The following is a 16404-nucleotide window of genomic DNA, read 5'->3' as shown; positions in this document are numbered from 1 at the left end:
ATACACCCCCCCATACACAGGTATACCTATACCCCATACACCCCCCCCATATACAGGTATACCTATACCCCATACACCCCCCCCATATACAGGTATACCTATACCCCATACACCCCCCCCCATATACAGGTAAACCTATACCCCATACACCCCCCCCCATATACAGGTATACCTATACCCCATACAACCCCCCATATACAGGTATACCTATACCCCATACACCCCCCATAACAGGTAACCTTACCCCATACACCCCCCCCATATACAGGTATACCTATACCCCATACACCCCCCCCATATACAGGTATACCTATACCCCATAACCCCCCCATATACAGGTATACCTATACCCCATACACCCCCACCCATATACAGGTATACCTATACCCCATACACCCCCCCCATATACAGGTATACCTATACCCCATACACCCCCCCCATATACAGGTATACCTATACCCCCCCCATATACAGGTATACCTATAACCCATACACCCCCCCATATATACCCCATACACCCCCCCATATACAGGTATACCTATACCCCATACACCCCCCCCATATACAGGTATACCTATACCCATACACCCCCCCCCATATACAGGTATACCTATACCCCATACACCAGGGCTCGACAAAACCCGGGCGCCCGGTCGCATTTGCGACTAGAATTCCAGACCTGGCGCCTGGGGCAGCACAGCTGGGGGTATGCTGTCTCCGTGGCCCCCCCGGCGCGATCGCGTCGGGCCGCGCCGCCGCCGGCCGGTAATTTAGCCCCGGCTTTGAGGCCTTCTACGATCCTATGGTTCCTTCTGTAATCTGGCGCCCTCTTGTGGTGGCCGTTGGAATTACAACCAGCAATGCTAATGGATGTAATGCTAATTTTCCTGTCTGCCAGCCTATCTTTCTTCCCTTTACTCAGAACCCCTAAAAATTATATATATATTTTATTCTAACACCCTAGAGAATAAAATGGTGGTCGTTGCAATACTGTTGTCACACCGTATTTGCACAGCGGACTTACAAGCGCACTTTTTTGGGGAAATGTATTTAATAAAAAAAAAAAAAAATAAGACAGTAAAGTTAGCCCAATTTTTTTTAATATTGTGAAAGATAATGTTGCGTCGAGTAAATCGATACCAAACATGTCATGCTTCAAAATTGCGCCCGCTCATCGAATGGCGACAAACTTTTACCCTTTAAAATCTCCATAGGCGACATTTAAAAAATTCTACAGGTTGCACTTTTTAAGTTACAGAGGAGGTCTGGGGCTAGAATTATTGCTCTCACTCTACCGATCGCAGCGATACCTCACATGTGTGGTTTGAACACCGCTTTCATATATGCGTTCGCTTCTGCACGCAAGCTTGGCCGGACAGGGCGCGTTTAAAATATTTTTTTTTTATTTTAACTTTTATTTTTATTTTTTTCACTGTTCTTTAAAAAAAAAAAAAAAAAAATGTGTGTCACTTTTGTTCCTATTACAAGGAATGTAAAAATCCCTTGTAATAGAAAAAAGCCATGACAGGTCCTCTTGTATATGAGATCCGGGGGGTCAGAGAGACCTCACATCTCATATTTACACTAAAAATGCAATTTAAAAAAAAAAATTGTCATTTGAAAAAAATAAATAAAATGTCCCTCTAAGAGCTATGGGGGGCAATGACTTGGAGACAGGTGGGGGGCTGGGGGCTATCTTCCCCTCACTTGTCTCCATGTCAGGCCAGGGACAGGTCCGGATCGCCATCACGGACCCGGCTCCTAACTTTTTTAGCTGGCTCCTAGATTCCAAGCAAATTTGTCAACCCCTGCCATACACCCCCCCCCATATACAGGTATACCTATACCCCATACACCCCCCCCCATATACAGGTATACCTATACCCCATACACCCCCCCCCCATATACAGGTATACCTATACCCCATACACCCCCCCATATACAGGTATACCTATACCCCATACACCTCCCCCCATATACAGGTATACCTATACCCCCATACACCTAACCCCATATACAGGTATACCTATACCCCATACACCTAACCCCATATACAGGTATACCTATACCCCATACACCCCCCCCCATATACAGGTATACCTATACCCATACACCCCCCCCCCCATATACAGGTATACCTATACCCCATACACCCCCCCCCCCCATATACAGGTATACCTATACCCCATACACCCCCCCCCATATACAGGTATACCTATACCCCATACACCCCCCCCCATATACAGGTATACCTATACCCCATACACCCCCCATATACAGGTATACCTATACCCCATACACCTCCCCCATATACAGGTATACCTATACCCCATACACCCCCCCCCCATATACAGGTATACCTATACCCCATACACCCCCCCCCATATACAGGTATACCTATACCCCATACACCCCCCCCCCCATATACAGGTATACCTATACCCCATACACCCCCCCCCATATACAGGTATACCTATACCCCATACACCCCCCCCCATATACAGGTATACCTATACCCCATACACCCCCCCCCCCATATACAGGTATACCTATACCCCATACACCCCCCCATATACAGGTATACCTATACCCCATACACCCCCCCCATATACAGGTATACCTATACCCCATACACCCCCCCCCATATACAGGTATACCTATACCCCATACACCCCCCCCCCATATACAGGTATACCTATACCCCATACACCCCCCCCCCATATACAGGTATACCTATACCCCATACACCCCCCATATACAGGTATACCTATACCCCATACACCCCCCCCATATACAGGTATACCTATACCCCATACACCCCCCCCCATATACAGGTATACCTATACCCCATACACCCCCCCATATACAGGTATACCTATACCCATACACCCCCCCCATATACAGGTATACCTATACCCCATACACCCCCCCCCCCCCCATATACAGGTATACCTATACCCCATACACCCCCCCCCATATACAGGTATACCTATACCCCATACACCCCCCCCCCCATATACAGGTATACCTATACCCCATACACCCCCCCATATACAGGTATACCCTATACCCCATACACCCCCCCATATACAGGTATACCTATACCCCTACACCCCCCCCCCATATACAGGTATACCTATACCCATACACCCCCCCCCCATATACAGGTATACCTATACCCCATACACCCCCCCCCATATACAGGTATACCTATACCCCATACACCCCCCCCCCCCATATACAGGTATACCTATACCCCATACACCCCCCCCCCCATATACAGGTATACCTATACCCCATACACCCCCCCCATATACAGGTATACCTATACCCCATACACCCCCCCCCATATACAGGTATACCTATACCCCATACACCCCCCCCATATACAGGTATACCTATACCCCATACACCCCCCCATATACAGGTATACCTATACCCCATACACCCCCCATATACAGGTATACCTATACCCCATACACCCCCCCCATATACAGGTATACCTAACCCCATACACCCCCCCCCCCATATACAGGTATACCTATACCCCATACACCCCCCCCATATACAGGTATACCTATACCCCATACACCCCCCATATACAGGTATACCTATACCCCATACACCCCCCCCATATACAGGTATACCTATACCCCATACCCCCCCCCCATATACAGGTATACCTATACCCCATACACCCCCCCCCCATATACAGGTATACCTATACCCCATACACCCCCCCCCATATACAGGTATACCTATACCCCATACACCCCCCCATATACAGGTATACCTATACCCCATACACCCCCCCCCATATACAGGTATACCTATACCCCATACACCCCCCCATATACAGGTATACCTATACCCCATACACCCCCCCCATATACAGGTATACCTATACCCCATACACCCCCCCCCATATACAGGTATACCTATACCCCATACACCCCCCCCCCATATACAGGTATACCTATACCCCATACACCCCCCCCCCCCATATACAGGTATACCTATACCCATACACCCCCCATATACAGGTATACCTATACCCCATACACCCCCCCATATACAGGTATACCTATACCCCATACACCCCCCCATATACAGGTATACCTATACCCCATACACCCCCCCCCCATATACAGGTATACCTATACCCCATACACCCCCCCCATATACAGGTATACCTATACCCCATACACCTCCCCCCCCATATACAGGTATACCTATACCCCATACACCCTCCCCCCATATATACTTGTATATCTCACACACCTCAGCCCCTTTCCCATATGAACACGTTTCCCCATATATGACACCCCATCACTCACCTCTCCTCCCAGTCGGCCTGTTGGACCAGTAGTGCGGACTGGTTCAGGACGAATCGGACCAGCTGCAAGAGACAGATAACAGAAGATGATCAGAGTTGTCTTATCAAGCGGGCACAGCCCAGGGGCCCCAGGTGCACATAGGGCCCCATCAGGGCCATCGGATCTAGGGGGGGGTGGAGCGATCAGCCAGGAAACTGCCAGCCGGAGGACACAGCAGAGTGGCAGGACCGGACTGCCCCTGGTGCCACTTTGAGCTGAGGCTGCAGCGCTCCCCCTCCCCCCTCCCGTGTATCACACAGTGGGATAGTAGATGGAATCCGTGTTCCACCTATGAAACAAGCCGGTCTGGGGGGTGGCGGGACCTTGTTACACTGCGCCGAACACAGACCCCGCTCCATGAGGCTGCGCGACGGGGCAACGCGAGGCCGCATTTGATGGAGAGGCCGCATCCGACGGGGCACAGCGAGGCCGCATCCGACGGGGCACAGCGAGGCCGCATCCGACGGGGCACAGCGAGGCCGCATCCGACGGGGCACAGCGAGGCCGCATCCGACGGGGCACAGCGAGGCCGCATCCGACGGGGCACAGCGAGGCCGCATCTGACGGGTACTGATATGCTTTATTGTTAAAGTTGTTAACATTTATTTTTGGAACTTATGAGATAAGGTACGAGGGCGTGTTTAGGGGCGGGTTTATGGGTGGGGGAGGCAACTGGTGGCGAGCAACTCTTGACTGGCTAGGAATTTTGAGCCCTGCACTAGTAATGCTGTTGGCAGCGGCTGCATGCAATCTTCAAGATGTTATCATTGGCGGTCAGTGGTGTGGGGGCGGGCTCCACCTGCCGGGAGCCTGTGGCGCGGAGCGGGTGAGCTGCCGCTGTGCCGATCCTATTACTCAATACCTCACTTGCAGAAAAACCTGAGTGAGCCATCCAGAGACACAGGAACAGGAATGCAGGCAGAGCACAGCGCGTGGGACAGGCCAGGGACTGCTCTGTGTCCTCACCATCCATCCCATGCCTGCCGGCAGACCCGCCCATAGTCCACCCTCACATACACACAGCACTGTGAAGGGGCTTTCTGTTGTATAGCAGGACAGACGGGGTACACACACTACAGCAGGCACACAGTGGTAGATTCCGGCTGAATTGGTTATCTAAACCCCCCCCGACAATTGCAGATGGGCCGCCCTCTGCTCTACTCTGAGGGCTAAGGCCACATTCACACTAGTGATTCAGGTCGGTGTGCAATGTAGCAGCAGTTACTCCTGCGTCTGTCAGCCCTGTTCTCTATAGCGATTGCTGCTGCATGTACTTTGTGCCCCAGCAACACTCACAAGTAATCACTGGCTGCACAGACAGAGCTCTCTATAGCGATTGCTGCTGCATGTACTTTGTGCCCAGCAACGCTCACCACAAGTAATCACTGGCTGCACAGACAGAGCTCTCTATAGCGATTGCTGCTGCATGTACTTTGTGCCCAGCAACGCTCACCACAAGTAATCACTGCTGTGCAGCGAGAGCTCTCTATAGCGATTGCTGCTGCATGTACTTTGTGCCCAGCAACACTCACAAGTAATCACTGGCTGCACAGACAGAGCTCTCTATAGCGATTGCTGCTGCATGTACTTTGTGCCCAGCAACGTTCACCACAAGTAATCACTGGCTGCACAGACAGAGCTCTCTATAGCGATTGCTGCATGTACTTTGTGCCCAGCAACACTCACAAGTAATCACTGGCTGCACAGACAGAGCTCTCTATAGCGATTGCTGCTGCATGTACTTTGTGCCCAGCAACGCTCACAAGTAATCACTGGCTGCACAGACAGAGCTCTCTATAGCGATTGCTGCATGTACTTTGTGCCCAGCAACACTCACCACAAGTAATCACTGGCTGCACAGACAGAGCTCTCTATAGCGATTGCTGCTGCATGTACTTTGTGCCCAGCAACGTTCACCACAAGTAATCACTGGCTGCACAGACAGAGCTCTCTATAGCGATTGCTGCATGTACTTTGTGCCCAGCAACACTCACAAGTAATCACTGGCTGCACAGACAGAGCTCTCTATAGCGATTGCTGCTGCATGTACTTTGTGCCCAGCAACGCTCACAAGTAATCACTGGCTGCACAGACAGAGCTCTCTATAGCGATTGCTGCATGTACTTTGTGCCCAGCAACACTCACCACAAGTAATCACTGGCTGCACAGACAGAAGCTCTCTATAGCGATTGCTGCCTGCATGTACTTTGTGTCCAGCAACACTCACAAGTAATCACTGGCTGCACAGACAGAGCTCTCTATAGCGATTGCTGCTGCATGTACTTTGTGCCCAGCAACGTTCACCACAAGTAATCACTGGCTGCACAGACAGAGCTCTCTATAGCGATTGCTGCTGCATGTACTTTGTGCCCAGCAACGCTCACCACAAGTAATCACTGGCTGCACAGACAGAGCTCTCTATAGCGATTGCTGCTGCATGTACTTTGTGCCCAGCAACACTCACCACAAGTAATCACTGGCTGCACAGAGAGGTCTCTATAGCGATTGCTGCTGCATGTACTTTGTGCCCAGCAACACTCACCACAAGTAAACACTGGCTAATAATAATCATAAAAATGCCTATTTTCTTATGTGTATACACGTTTCTATGCCACTCATAACTTGTTATATAGTAAAGACATCTCAGCTCTGCTTTGGAACCAAAAGATGGCGTCTACCCCCCCCCCCCCCTACAGCCCCAGCATTGGAGGTATGAAGTGAGAAGAGCCGGCAACAACCAAGCCTCAGCATCAAGTTTCCGCGCTCTTCTTGTATTTCAGCCAATAAGATGCACCCTTTTAGACTGACCACATTTACATAGCAGTGATGTATAAAACACTGAGCACCGCCCTGCAATAAACAGAGATGTGGAAGTAATGGAGCTGAACAGGTGTCGGAGTGGTTGCTCCCGGCGTGCTCCGGGCGCGCTCCCGGCGTGCTCCGGGCGCGCTCGCACATCTCCACTTTCTAATTAGGACCAGCAGCAGATTTTGAACCATCACAGAGCCATGAATAGGTGCAGCTGTTACAAATCGCACCCCAATCACCACACACGTGTGAATGTAGCCCAATTTACACCACATACCGTGACAGCACTGTCACGTCAGGGACACTCCGGAAGGCAATTGTTCCCCGTGTGTCCCATTCACCCCGCAACGCAGCATGTCTGCACTTCAGCATGCTGTAATTTTTATCGCAGCGCACCGTGCCGAATCGCACTGCACTCTACAGCAACGCAAAGCGTCCGACTGCTGTACATTGTCCTCAATGAAGTGTACGTTTTTTTACACTTCAAATAAAGTTTTTTTTTTTTTCTGTAGAAAAAGAGTAATCACAGCCGGGAACGCAGAGCTTCCAGGTCAGCACATTGTGCGAGTACAGCCTGAAAAAGGCCGCCTCTCCTCTGAAAAACGACCCACACGTGGCAACAATCCCCCCTCCTCACCACAACCATTGCACGTGGCTGCAGCAACGGACCTATCAAATCTAATAAACCAATAATCCAATAAACCAGCGTTTTATACTTTAAGCCCCGGTCACACTGACATGTCACAGCGGAGCGCATTGCCGGCGCTGTCCGAATCGCAGTCATGAGGACTTTGCGGCATCGATTTCCAAACGTCACATCCGTGCAGCAAACCCACAGACGTCTGTCCAATCATAACCCAAGACGGGCTGAACTCGCACCACTCCAAACCTGCCCTCAGGGTGAACCCGGACTTGTTCTGGGGGGTAGGTAGGTGCGAAAGTTGGGGCAGGCTTGTAGGGGCCCCAGAGCATTACTTTGCCCAGGAGCCCAGAATTCTATTATGATGGCCCTGCTGATTGGGGGGACATTTTTATTTGATAGGGGGATGGGAATCCGTACCAAACCCAATCCGGAAGAGGCGGGGACGAGGCTGTGCCAATGCAGGAGGGAGGAGATGGGAGTGTACCACTCCTCCCCTCCCCACTCCCTACTTGACCCACTACTCCACAGCTCTATTCCTCCGCACTCCTTACCTGACCCACTACTCCGCAGCTCCAGTCCTCCCCTCCCTACTACACTCCTTACCCGACCTATTAGTCTGCAGGTCCATACCTCCCCACTCCACTCTCTACTATACTTCTTACCCGACCCACTACTCCGCAGCTCCAGTCCTTCCCACTACACTCCTTACTCAACCCACTACTCTGCAGCTCTATTACTCCCCACCCCCTACTACACTCCTTACCCGACCCACTACTCAGCAGCTCTATTCTTCCCCTCCCTACTATACTCCTTAACTGACCCACGACTCCACAGCTCCATTTCCCCCCCCTCCCTACTACACTCCTTACCCGACCCACTACTCAGCAGCTCTAGTCCTCCCCTCCCCACTCCGTACTACATTCCTTACACAACCCACGACTCAGCAGCTCTATTCTTCCCCTCCCTACTATACTCCTTAACTGACCCACGACTCCACAGCTCCATTTCCCCCCCCCCCCCCTTCCCTACTACACTCCTTACCTGACTCACGACTCTGCAGCTCTATTTCTCCCCACCTCACTCCTCTCTCCACTCCTTGCCGGACCCAATACTTCGCAGCTCTATTCCTCCCCTCCCCACTCTGTACTACATTCCTCACCCAACCCAAGACTCCATTCTTCCCCTCTACACTGCTTACCTGACCCACGACTCCGCAGCTCTATTTCTCCCCACTCCCTACTACACTCCTTAACCGACCCACTACTCTGCAGCTCCATTCCTCCCCCACCCCTCTACATTTCTCCTGCAGCCTGCTACTCAAAGGCCAGCTCCTCCCCCCACCCCTGAGCCAACTCTCACCGTGTAGAACTTATCCAGGCGGAGGCGATCAATCCCATCCCATTCCCGATTCAGAGTCTGCCAGAACGCTCGGAGGAAGAGATTTCCTGAGGGGGGATAAGAAAGCAGTCAGTACAACGAAGATGGGGGGGGGGGGGGTCAGGAAACACAGCCTGTGGGGGAGGGGTGTTGCTACAGGTCAGGACACATAGGACAGTATAATTGTCATGTGAGGTTGAAGCTGAAAAACATACGTGATTCTCTGGTGTGCAGCATGTGAACGAGCTGTGGACATGTTCCTTGCCAGTTCTTCCTGCAGCAGAGAGACGGTAATAAAGAAATTATATCCCTCATCACCAGCCAGAAGACCCTCCACCGCCAGAGCCACAAGACGACCCCCCCCCCACCGCCAGAGCCCCAAGAAGACGCCCCCAACCGCCAGAGCCACAAGACGACCCCCCCAACCGCCAGAGCCACAAGACGACCCCCCCCACCGCCAGAGCCACAAGACGACCCCCCCCCACCGCCAGAGCCACAAGACGACCCCCCCCCACCGCCAGAGCCCCAAGAAGACGCCCCCAACCGCCAGAGCCACAAGACGACCCCCCCAACCGCCAGAGCCACAAGACGACCCCCCCCCCACCGCCAGAGCCACAAGACGACCCCCCCCCCACCGCCAGAGCTACAAGACGACCCCCCCCCCACCGCCAGAGCCACAAGACGACCCCCCCCCCACCGCCAGAGCCACAAGACGACCCCCCCCCCCACCGCCAGAGCCACAAGACGACCCCCCCCACCGCCAGAGCCACAAGACGACCCCCCCCCCACCGCCAGAGCCACAAGACGACCCCCCCCCCCACCGCCAGAGCCACAAGACGACCCCCCCCCCACCGCCAGAGCCACAAGACGACCCCCCCCCCACCGCCAGAGCCACAAGACGACCCCCCCCCCACCGCCAGAGCCACAAGACGACCCCCCCCCCACCGCCAGAGCCACAAGACGACCCCCCCCCCACCGCCAGAGCCACAAGACGACCCCCCCCACCGCCAGAGCCACAAGACGACCCCCCCCACCGCCAGAGCCACAAGACGACCCCCCCCACCGCCAGAGCCACAAGACGACCCCCCCACCGCCAGAGCCACAAGACGACCCCCCCCACCGCCAGAGCCACAAGACGACCCCCCCACCGCCAGAGCCACAAGAAGACCCCCCCCCACCGCCAGAGCCACAAGAAGACCCCCCCCACCGCCAGAGCCACAAGACGACCCCCCCCCCACCGCCAGAGCCCCAAGAAGACCCCCCCAACCGCCAGAGCCACAAGAAGACTCCCCCCAACCGCCAGAGCCACAAGAAGACTCCCCCAACCGCCAGAGCCACAAGAAGACTCCCCCCAACCGCCAGAGCCACAAGAAGATCCCCCCAACCGCCAGAGCCAACAAGAAGATCCCCCCCACCGCCAGAGCCACAAGAAGATCCCCCCCACCGCCAGAGCCACAAGAAGACCCCCCCCACCGCCAGAGCCACAAGAAGAACCCCCCCAGCGCCCCAAGACGACCCCCCCACCGCCAGAGCCACAAGAAGACCCCCCCCCAACCGCCACAGCCACAAGAAGACTCCCCCCAACCGCCAGAGCCACAAGAAGACTCCCCCCCAACCGCCAGAGCCACAAGAAGACTCCCCCCAACGCCAGAGCCACAAGAAGACCCCCCCACCGCCAGAGCCACAAGAAGACCCCCCCCACCGCCAGAGCCACAAGAAGACCCCCCCCCCACCGCCAGAGCCACAAGAAGACCCCCCCCCACCGCCAGAGCCACAAGAAGACCCCCCCCCACCGCCAGAGCCACAAGACGACCCCCCCCACCGCCAGAGCCACAAGACGACCCCCCCCCACCGCCAGAGCCACAAGACGACCCCCCCCACCGCCAGAGCCACAAGACGACCCCCCCCCCACCGCCAGAGCCACAAGACGACCCCCCCCCCCCACCGCCAGAGCCACAAGACGACCCCCCCCCCCACCGCCAGAGCCACAAGACGACCCCCCCCCCACCGCCAGAGCCACAAGACGACCCCCCCCCCACCGCCAGAGCCACAAGACGACCCCCCCCCCACCGCCAGAGCCACAAGACGACCCCCCCCCCCACCGCCAGAGCCACAAGACGACCCCCCCCCCACCGCCAGAGCCACAAGACGACCCCCCCCCACCGCCAGAGCCACAAGACGACCCCCCCCCCACCGCCAGAGCCACAAGACGACCCCCCCCCCACCGCCAGAGCCACAAGACGACCCCCCCACCGCCAGAGCCACAAGACGACCCCCCCCACCGCCAGAGCCACAAGACGACCCCCCCCACCGCCAGAGCCACAAGACGACCCCCCCCACCGCCAGAGCCACAAGACGACCCCCCCAACCGCCAGAGCCACAAGACGACCCCCCCACCGCCAGAGCCACAAGACGACCCCCCCCACCGCCAGAGCCACAAGACGACCCCCCCCACCGCCAGAGCCACAAGACGACCCCCCCCACCGCCAGAGCCACAAGACGACCCCCCCCCACCGCCAGAGCCCCAAGACGACCCCCCCACCGCCAGAGCCACAAGACGACCCCCCCCCCCCCACCGCCAGAGCCCCAAGAAGACCCCCCAACCGCCAGAGCCACAAGAAGACTCCCCCCAACCGCCAGAGCCACAAGAAGACTCCCCCCAACCGCCAGAGCCACAAGACGACCCCCCCACCGCCAGAGCCACAAGAAGATCCCCCCCAACCGCCAGAGCCACAAGAAGATCCCCCCCACCGCCAGAGCCACAAGAAGATCCCCCCACCGCCAGAGCCACAAGAAGACCCCCCCACCGCCAGAGCCACAAGAAGAACCCCCCAGCGCCCCAAGACGACCCCCCACCGCCAGAGCCACAAGAAGACCCCCCCCAACCGCCACAGCCACAAGAAGACTCCCCCCAACCGCCAGAGCCACAAGAAGACTCCCCCCAACCGCCAGAGCCACAAGAAGACCTCCCCCCAACCGCCAGAGCCACAAGAAGACCCCCCCCACCGCCAGAGCCACAAGAAGACTCCCCCCAACCGCCAGAGCCACAAGAAGACTCCCCCCAACCGCAGAGCCACAAGAAGACCCCCCCCCCGCCAGAGCCACAAGAAGACCCCCCCACCGCCAGAGCCACAAGACGACCCCCCCAACCGCCAGAGCCACAAGAAGACCCCCCCCCACCGCCAGAGCCACAAGAAGACTCCCCCCAACCGCCAGAGCCACAAGAAGACTCCCCCAACCGCCAGAGCCCAAGAAGACTCCCCCCAACCGCCAGAGCCACAAGAAGACCCCCCCACCGCCAGAGCCACAAGAAGACCCCCCCAACGCCAGAGCCACAAGACGACCCCCCCAACCCCGCCAGAGCCACAAGAAGACCCCCCCCCACCGCCAGAGCCACAAGAAGACCCCCCCCACCGCCAGAGCCACAAGAAGACCCCCCCCCACCGCCAGAGCCACAAGAAGACCCCCCCACCGCCAGAGCCACAAGAAGACCCCCCCACCGCCAGAGCCACAAGAAGAACCCCCCCCAGCGCCCCAAGACGACCCCCCACCGCCAGAGCCACAAGAAGACCCCCCCAAAGACACAAAACAGCCGGCCCCTCCCAGAGTGGTGAGAAGACTCCGTCTATTACCTGCAGCAGAGGCTTGTCCTGCATCCACATGCAATAGAAGAGACCCTTCCAGATCTTACAGAACTCATCGCTCGAGAACTCCCTGAAAACAGAGACAGGAAAGTGTGAGGGGGGCAAATCCAGAATATACCCCGAGCCCACCTCACTCCCACACCACCCAATCCTAACCTCCCCCCGCCAAACCATTACCCCTGCCCCAACCTCCCCTACGCACCCTCACCCAACCAACCTCCCCCTCTGCCAAACCATCACCCCCGCCCCTCACCCCCCCTATGCACCCCTCACCCAACCAACCAACCTCCCCTCCCCCTCTGCCAAACCATCACCCTCGCCCCTCACCCCCCCCCCCAACCTCCCCTACGCACCCCTCACCCAACCAACCTCCCCGTCCCCTACGCACCCCTCACCCAACCTCCCTGTCCCCTACGCACCCCTCACCCAACCTCCCCGTCCCCTACGCATCCCTCACCCACACAACCTCCCCTACGCACCCCTCACCCACACAACCTCCCCGTCCCCTACGCACCTCTCCTCCACCCTCCCCGTCCCCTACGCACCCCTCACCCACCCAACCTCCCAGTCCCCTACGCACCCCTCACCCACCCAACCTCCCCTACGCACCCCTCACCCACCCAACCTCCCAGTCCCCTACGCACCCCTCACCCACCCAACCTCCCCTACGCACCCCTCACCCACCCAACCTCCCAGTCCCCTACGCACCCCTCACCCACCCAACCTCCCCTACGCACCCCTCACCCACTCAACCTCCCCTACGCACCCCTCACCCCACCCAACCTCCCAGTCCCTACGCACCCCTCACCCACCCAACCCTCCCCTACGCACCCCTCACCCACCCAACCTCCCCTACGCACCCCTCACCCACCCAACCTCCCCTACGCACCCCTCACCCACCCAGCCTCCCCGTCCCCTACGCACCCCACACCCAGCCAACCTCCCCGTCCCCTACGCACCCCACACCCAGCCAACCTCCCCGTCCCCTACGCACCCCACACCCAGCCAACCTCCCCGTCCCCTACGCACCCCTCACCCAGCCAACCTCCCCGTCCCCTACGCACCCCTCACCCACCCAACCTCCCCTACGCACCCCTCACCCACCCAACCTCCCCGTCCCCTACGCACCCCTCACCCACTCAACCTCCCAGTCCCCTACGCACCCCTCACCCACCCCACCTCCCCTACGCACCCCTCACCCACCCAACCTCCCCTACGCACCCCTCACCCACTCAACCTCCCAGTCCCCTACGCACCCCTAACCCACTCAACCTCCCCTACGCACCCCTCACCCACCCAACCTCCCCGTCCCCTACGCACCCCTCACCCACCCAACCTCCCCTACGCACCCCTCACCCACCCCACCTCCCCTACGCACCCCTCACCCACCCCACCTCCCCTACGCACCCCTCACCCACCCCACCTCCCCTACGCACCCCTCACCCACCCAACCTCCCCGTCCCCTACGCACCCCTCACCCACCCAACCTCCCTACGCACCCCTCACCCACCCAACCTCCCCGTCCCCTACGCACCCCTCACCCACTCAACCTCCCAGTCCCCTACGCACCCCTCACCCACCCCACCTCCCCTACGCACCCCTCACCCACCCAACCTCCCCGTCCCCTATGCACCCCTCACCCACCCAACCTCCCCTACGCACCCCTCACCCACCCCACCTACGCACCCCTCACCCACCCAACCTCCCCGTCCCCTACGCACCCCTCACCCACCCAACCTCCCCGTCCCCTACGCACCCCTCACCCACCAAACCTCCCCTACGCACCCCTCACCCACCAAACCTCCCCGTCCCCTGCGCACCCCTCACCCACCAAACCTCCCCGTCACCTATGCACCCCTCACCCAACCCCATCCCCTACACACCCCTCACCCACCCAACCTCCCTCATTACAGCAGGAGGAGGGAGACTCTCTGCTCATCCTCCCAACACTGATCATTACAGCAGGAGGAGGGAGACTCTCGACTCACCCTCCCGCTCCTCTCCCTCAGGTAGGCCCGCAGTCTTCGCAGGGCCCGGTCTCGGGTCTTCTTCTCATTCCCGGCCAGTTTCTGCGCTAGAATCACACACGGGTCCGCCATGCTGCGCTCACGTTGGCCGCTTCCAGTCGCTGAATAATGACGTCATATAGATTCACCTTACACCTCTCCCCACTACATGTCTCCTCCGGGCCGCCATTGTTCCGAGGACAATCCTCGTTCACAATAATAGAAACTGGTCTCCGGAAACATGGCGGATAATATTAAAACACAGGAGACAAACCGGACAGCGGAGAGAGCTGAGCGCAGGAAGACAGCCTGAGGTGTGTCCGGTGATCTACTACTCTCTGTACTACAGAACACCACCCCCCATACACAGGGTGTCATGTGACCTACTGATCTGTACTACAGAAGACCCTCCATACACAGTGTGTCATGTGATCTACTGATCTGTACTACAGAACACCACCCCCCCATACACAGGGTGTCATGTGACCTACTGATCTGGACTACAGAACACCATCCCCCATACACAGTGTGTCATGTGACCTACTGATCTGTACTACAGAACACCATCCCCCGTACACAGTGTGTCATGTGAGCTACTGATCTGTACTACAGAACACCCCCCATACACAGGGTGTCATGTGAGCTACTGATCTGTACTACAGAACACCCCCCATACACAGTGTGTCATGTGAGCTACTGATCTGTACTACAGAACACCCCCCATACACAGGGTGTCATGTGATCTACTGATCTGTACTACAGAACACCACCCCCCATACACAGGGTGTCATGTGACCTACTGATCTGTACTACAGAACACCACCCCCCCATACACAGTGTGTCATGTGAGCTACTGATCTGTACTACAGAACACCATCCCCCATACACAGGGTGTCATGTGAGCTACTGATCTGTACTACAGAACACCATCCCCCATACACAGTGTGTCATGTGAGCTACTGATCTGTACTACAGAACACCCCCCATACACAGGGTGTCATGTGATCTACTGATCTGTACTACAGAACACCACCCCCCCATACACAGGGTGTCATGTGACCTACTGATCTGGACTACAGAACACCATCCCCCATACACAGTGTGTCATGTGACCTACTGATCTGTACTACAGAACACCATCCCCCGTACACAGTGTGTCATGTGAGCTACTGATCTGTACTACAGAACACCCCCCATACACAGTGTGTCATGTGACCTACTGATCTGTACTACAGAACACCATCCCCCATACACAGGGTGTCATGTGAGCTACTGATCTGTACTACAGAACACCCCCCATACACAGTGTGTCATGTGAGCTACTGATCTGTACTACAGAACACCCCCCATACACAGGGTGTCATGTGATCTACTGATCTGTACTACAGAACACCACCCCCCCATACACAGGGTGTCATGTGACCTACTGATCTGGACTACAGAACACCCCCCATACACAGTGTGTCATATGACCTACTGATCTGTACTACAGAACACCCCCCATACACAGGGTGTCATGTGACCTACTGATCTGGACTACAGAACACCCA

General features: G+C 56.9%; 2 protein-coding genes across 2 annotated transcripts in view; one reads left to right on the top strand and one right to left on the bottom strand.

Moving 5' to 3' along the window:
- The window catches only part of LOC143981492 (ribosomal RNA processing protein 1 homolog A-like), a 30640-nt gene extending 15642 nt beyond the window's left edge, over positions 1–14998 (bottom strand). The window contains 6 exon segments of the mRNA XM_077479361.1: positions 4338–4399; positions 9187–9272; positions 9420–9453; positions 9455–9478; positions 12837–12914; positions 14837–14998. Of these exon segments, the coding sequence (XP_077335487.1) occupies positions 4338–4399; positions 9187–9272; positions 9420–9453; positions 9455–9478; positions 12837–12914; positions 14837–14947 (395 nt within the window). The 5' untranslated portion in view covers positions 14948–14998.
- Positions 14999–15052: 54 nt separating this feature from the next.
- HSF2BP (heat shock transcription factor 2 binding protein) overlaps positions 15053–16404 on the top strand; it is a 58982-nt gene continuing 57630 nt past the window's right edge. The window contains exon 1 of the mRNA XM_077479465.1: positions 15053–15168. The gene's annotated coding sequence lies outside the window, so the exon portion shown is untranslated. The remainder of the gene's footprint in view (positions 15169–16404) is intronic.

This window comes from Lithobates pipiens, unplaced genomic scaffold (assembly GCF_037356315.1).
Source record: "Lithobates pipiens isolate NorthernLeopardFrog02 unplaced genomic scaffold, aLitPip1_a1.2 Scaffold_16, whole genome shotgun sequence".
NCBI classification, from domain to species: domain Eukaryota; kingdom Metazoa; phylum Chordata; class Amphibia; order Anura; family Ranidae; genus Lithobates; species Lithobates pipiens.
This window is presented reverse-complemented; position numbering and strand designations above follow the sequence as displayed.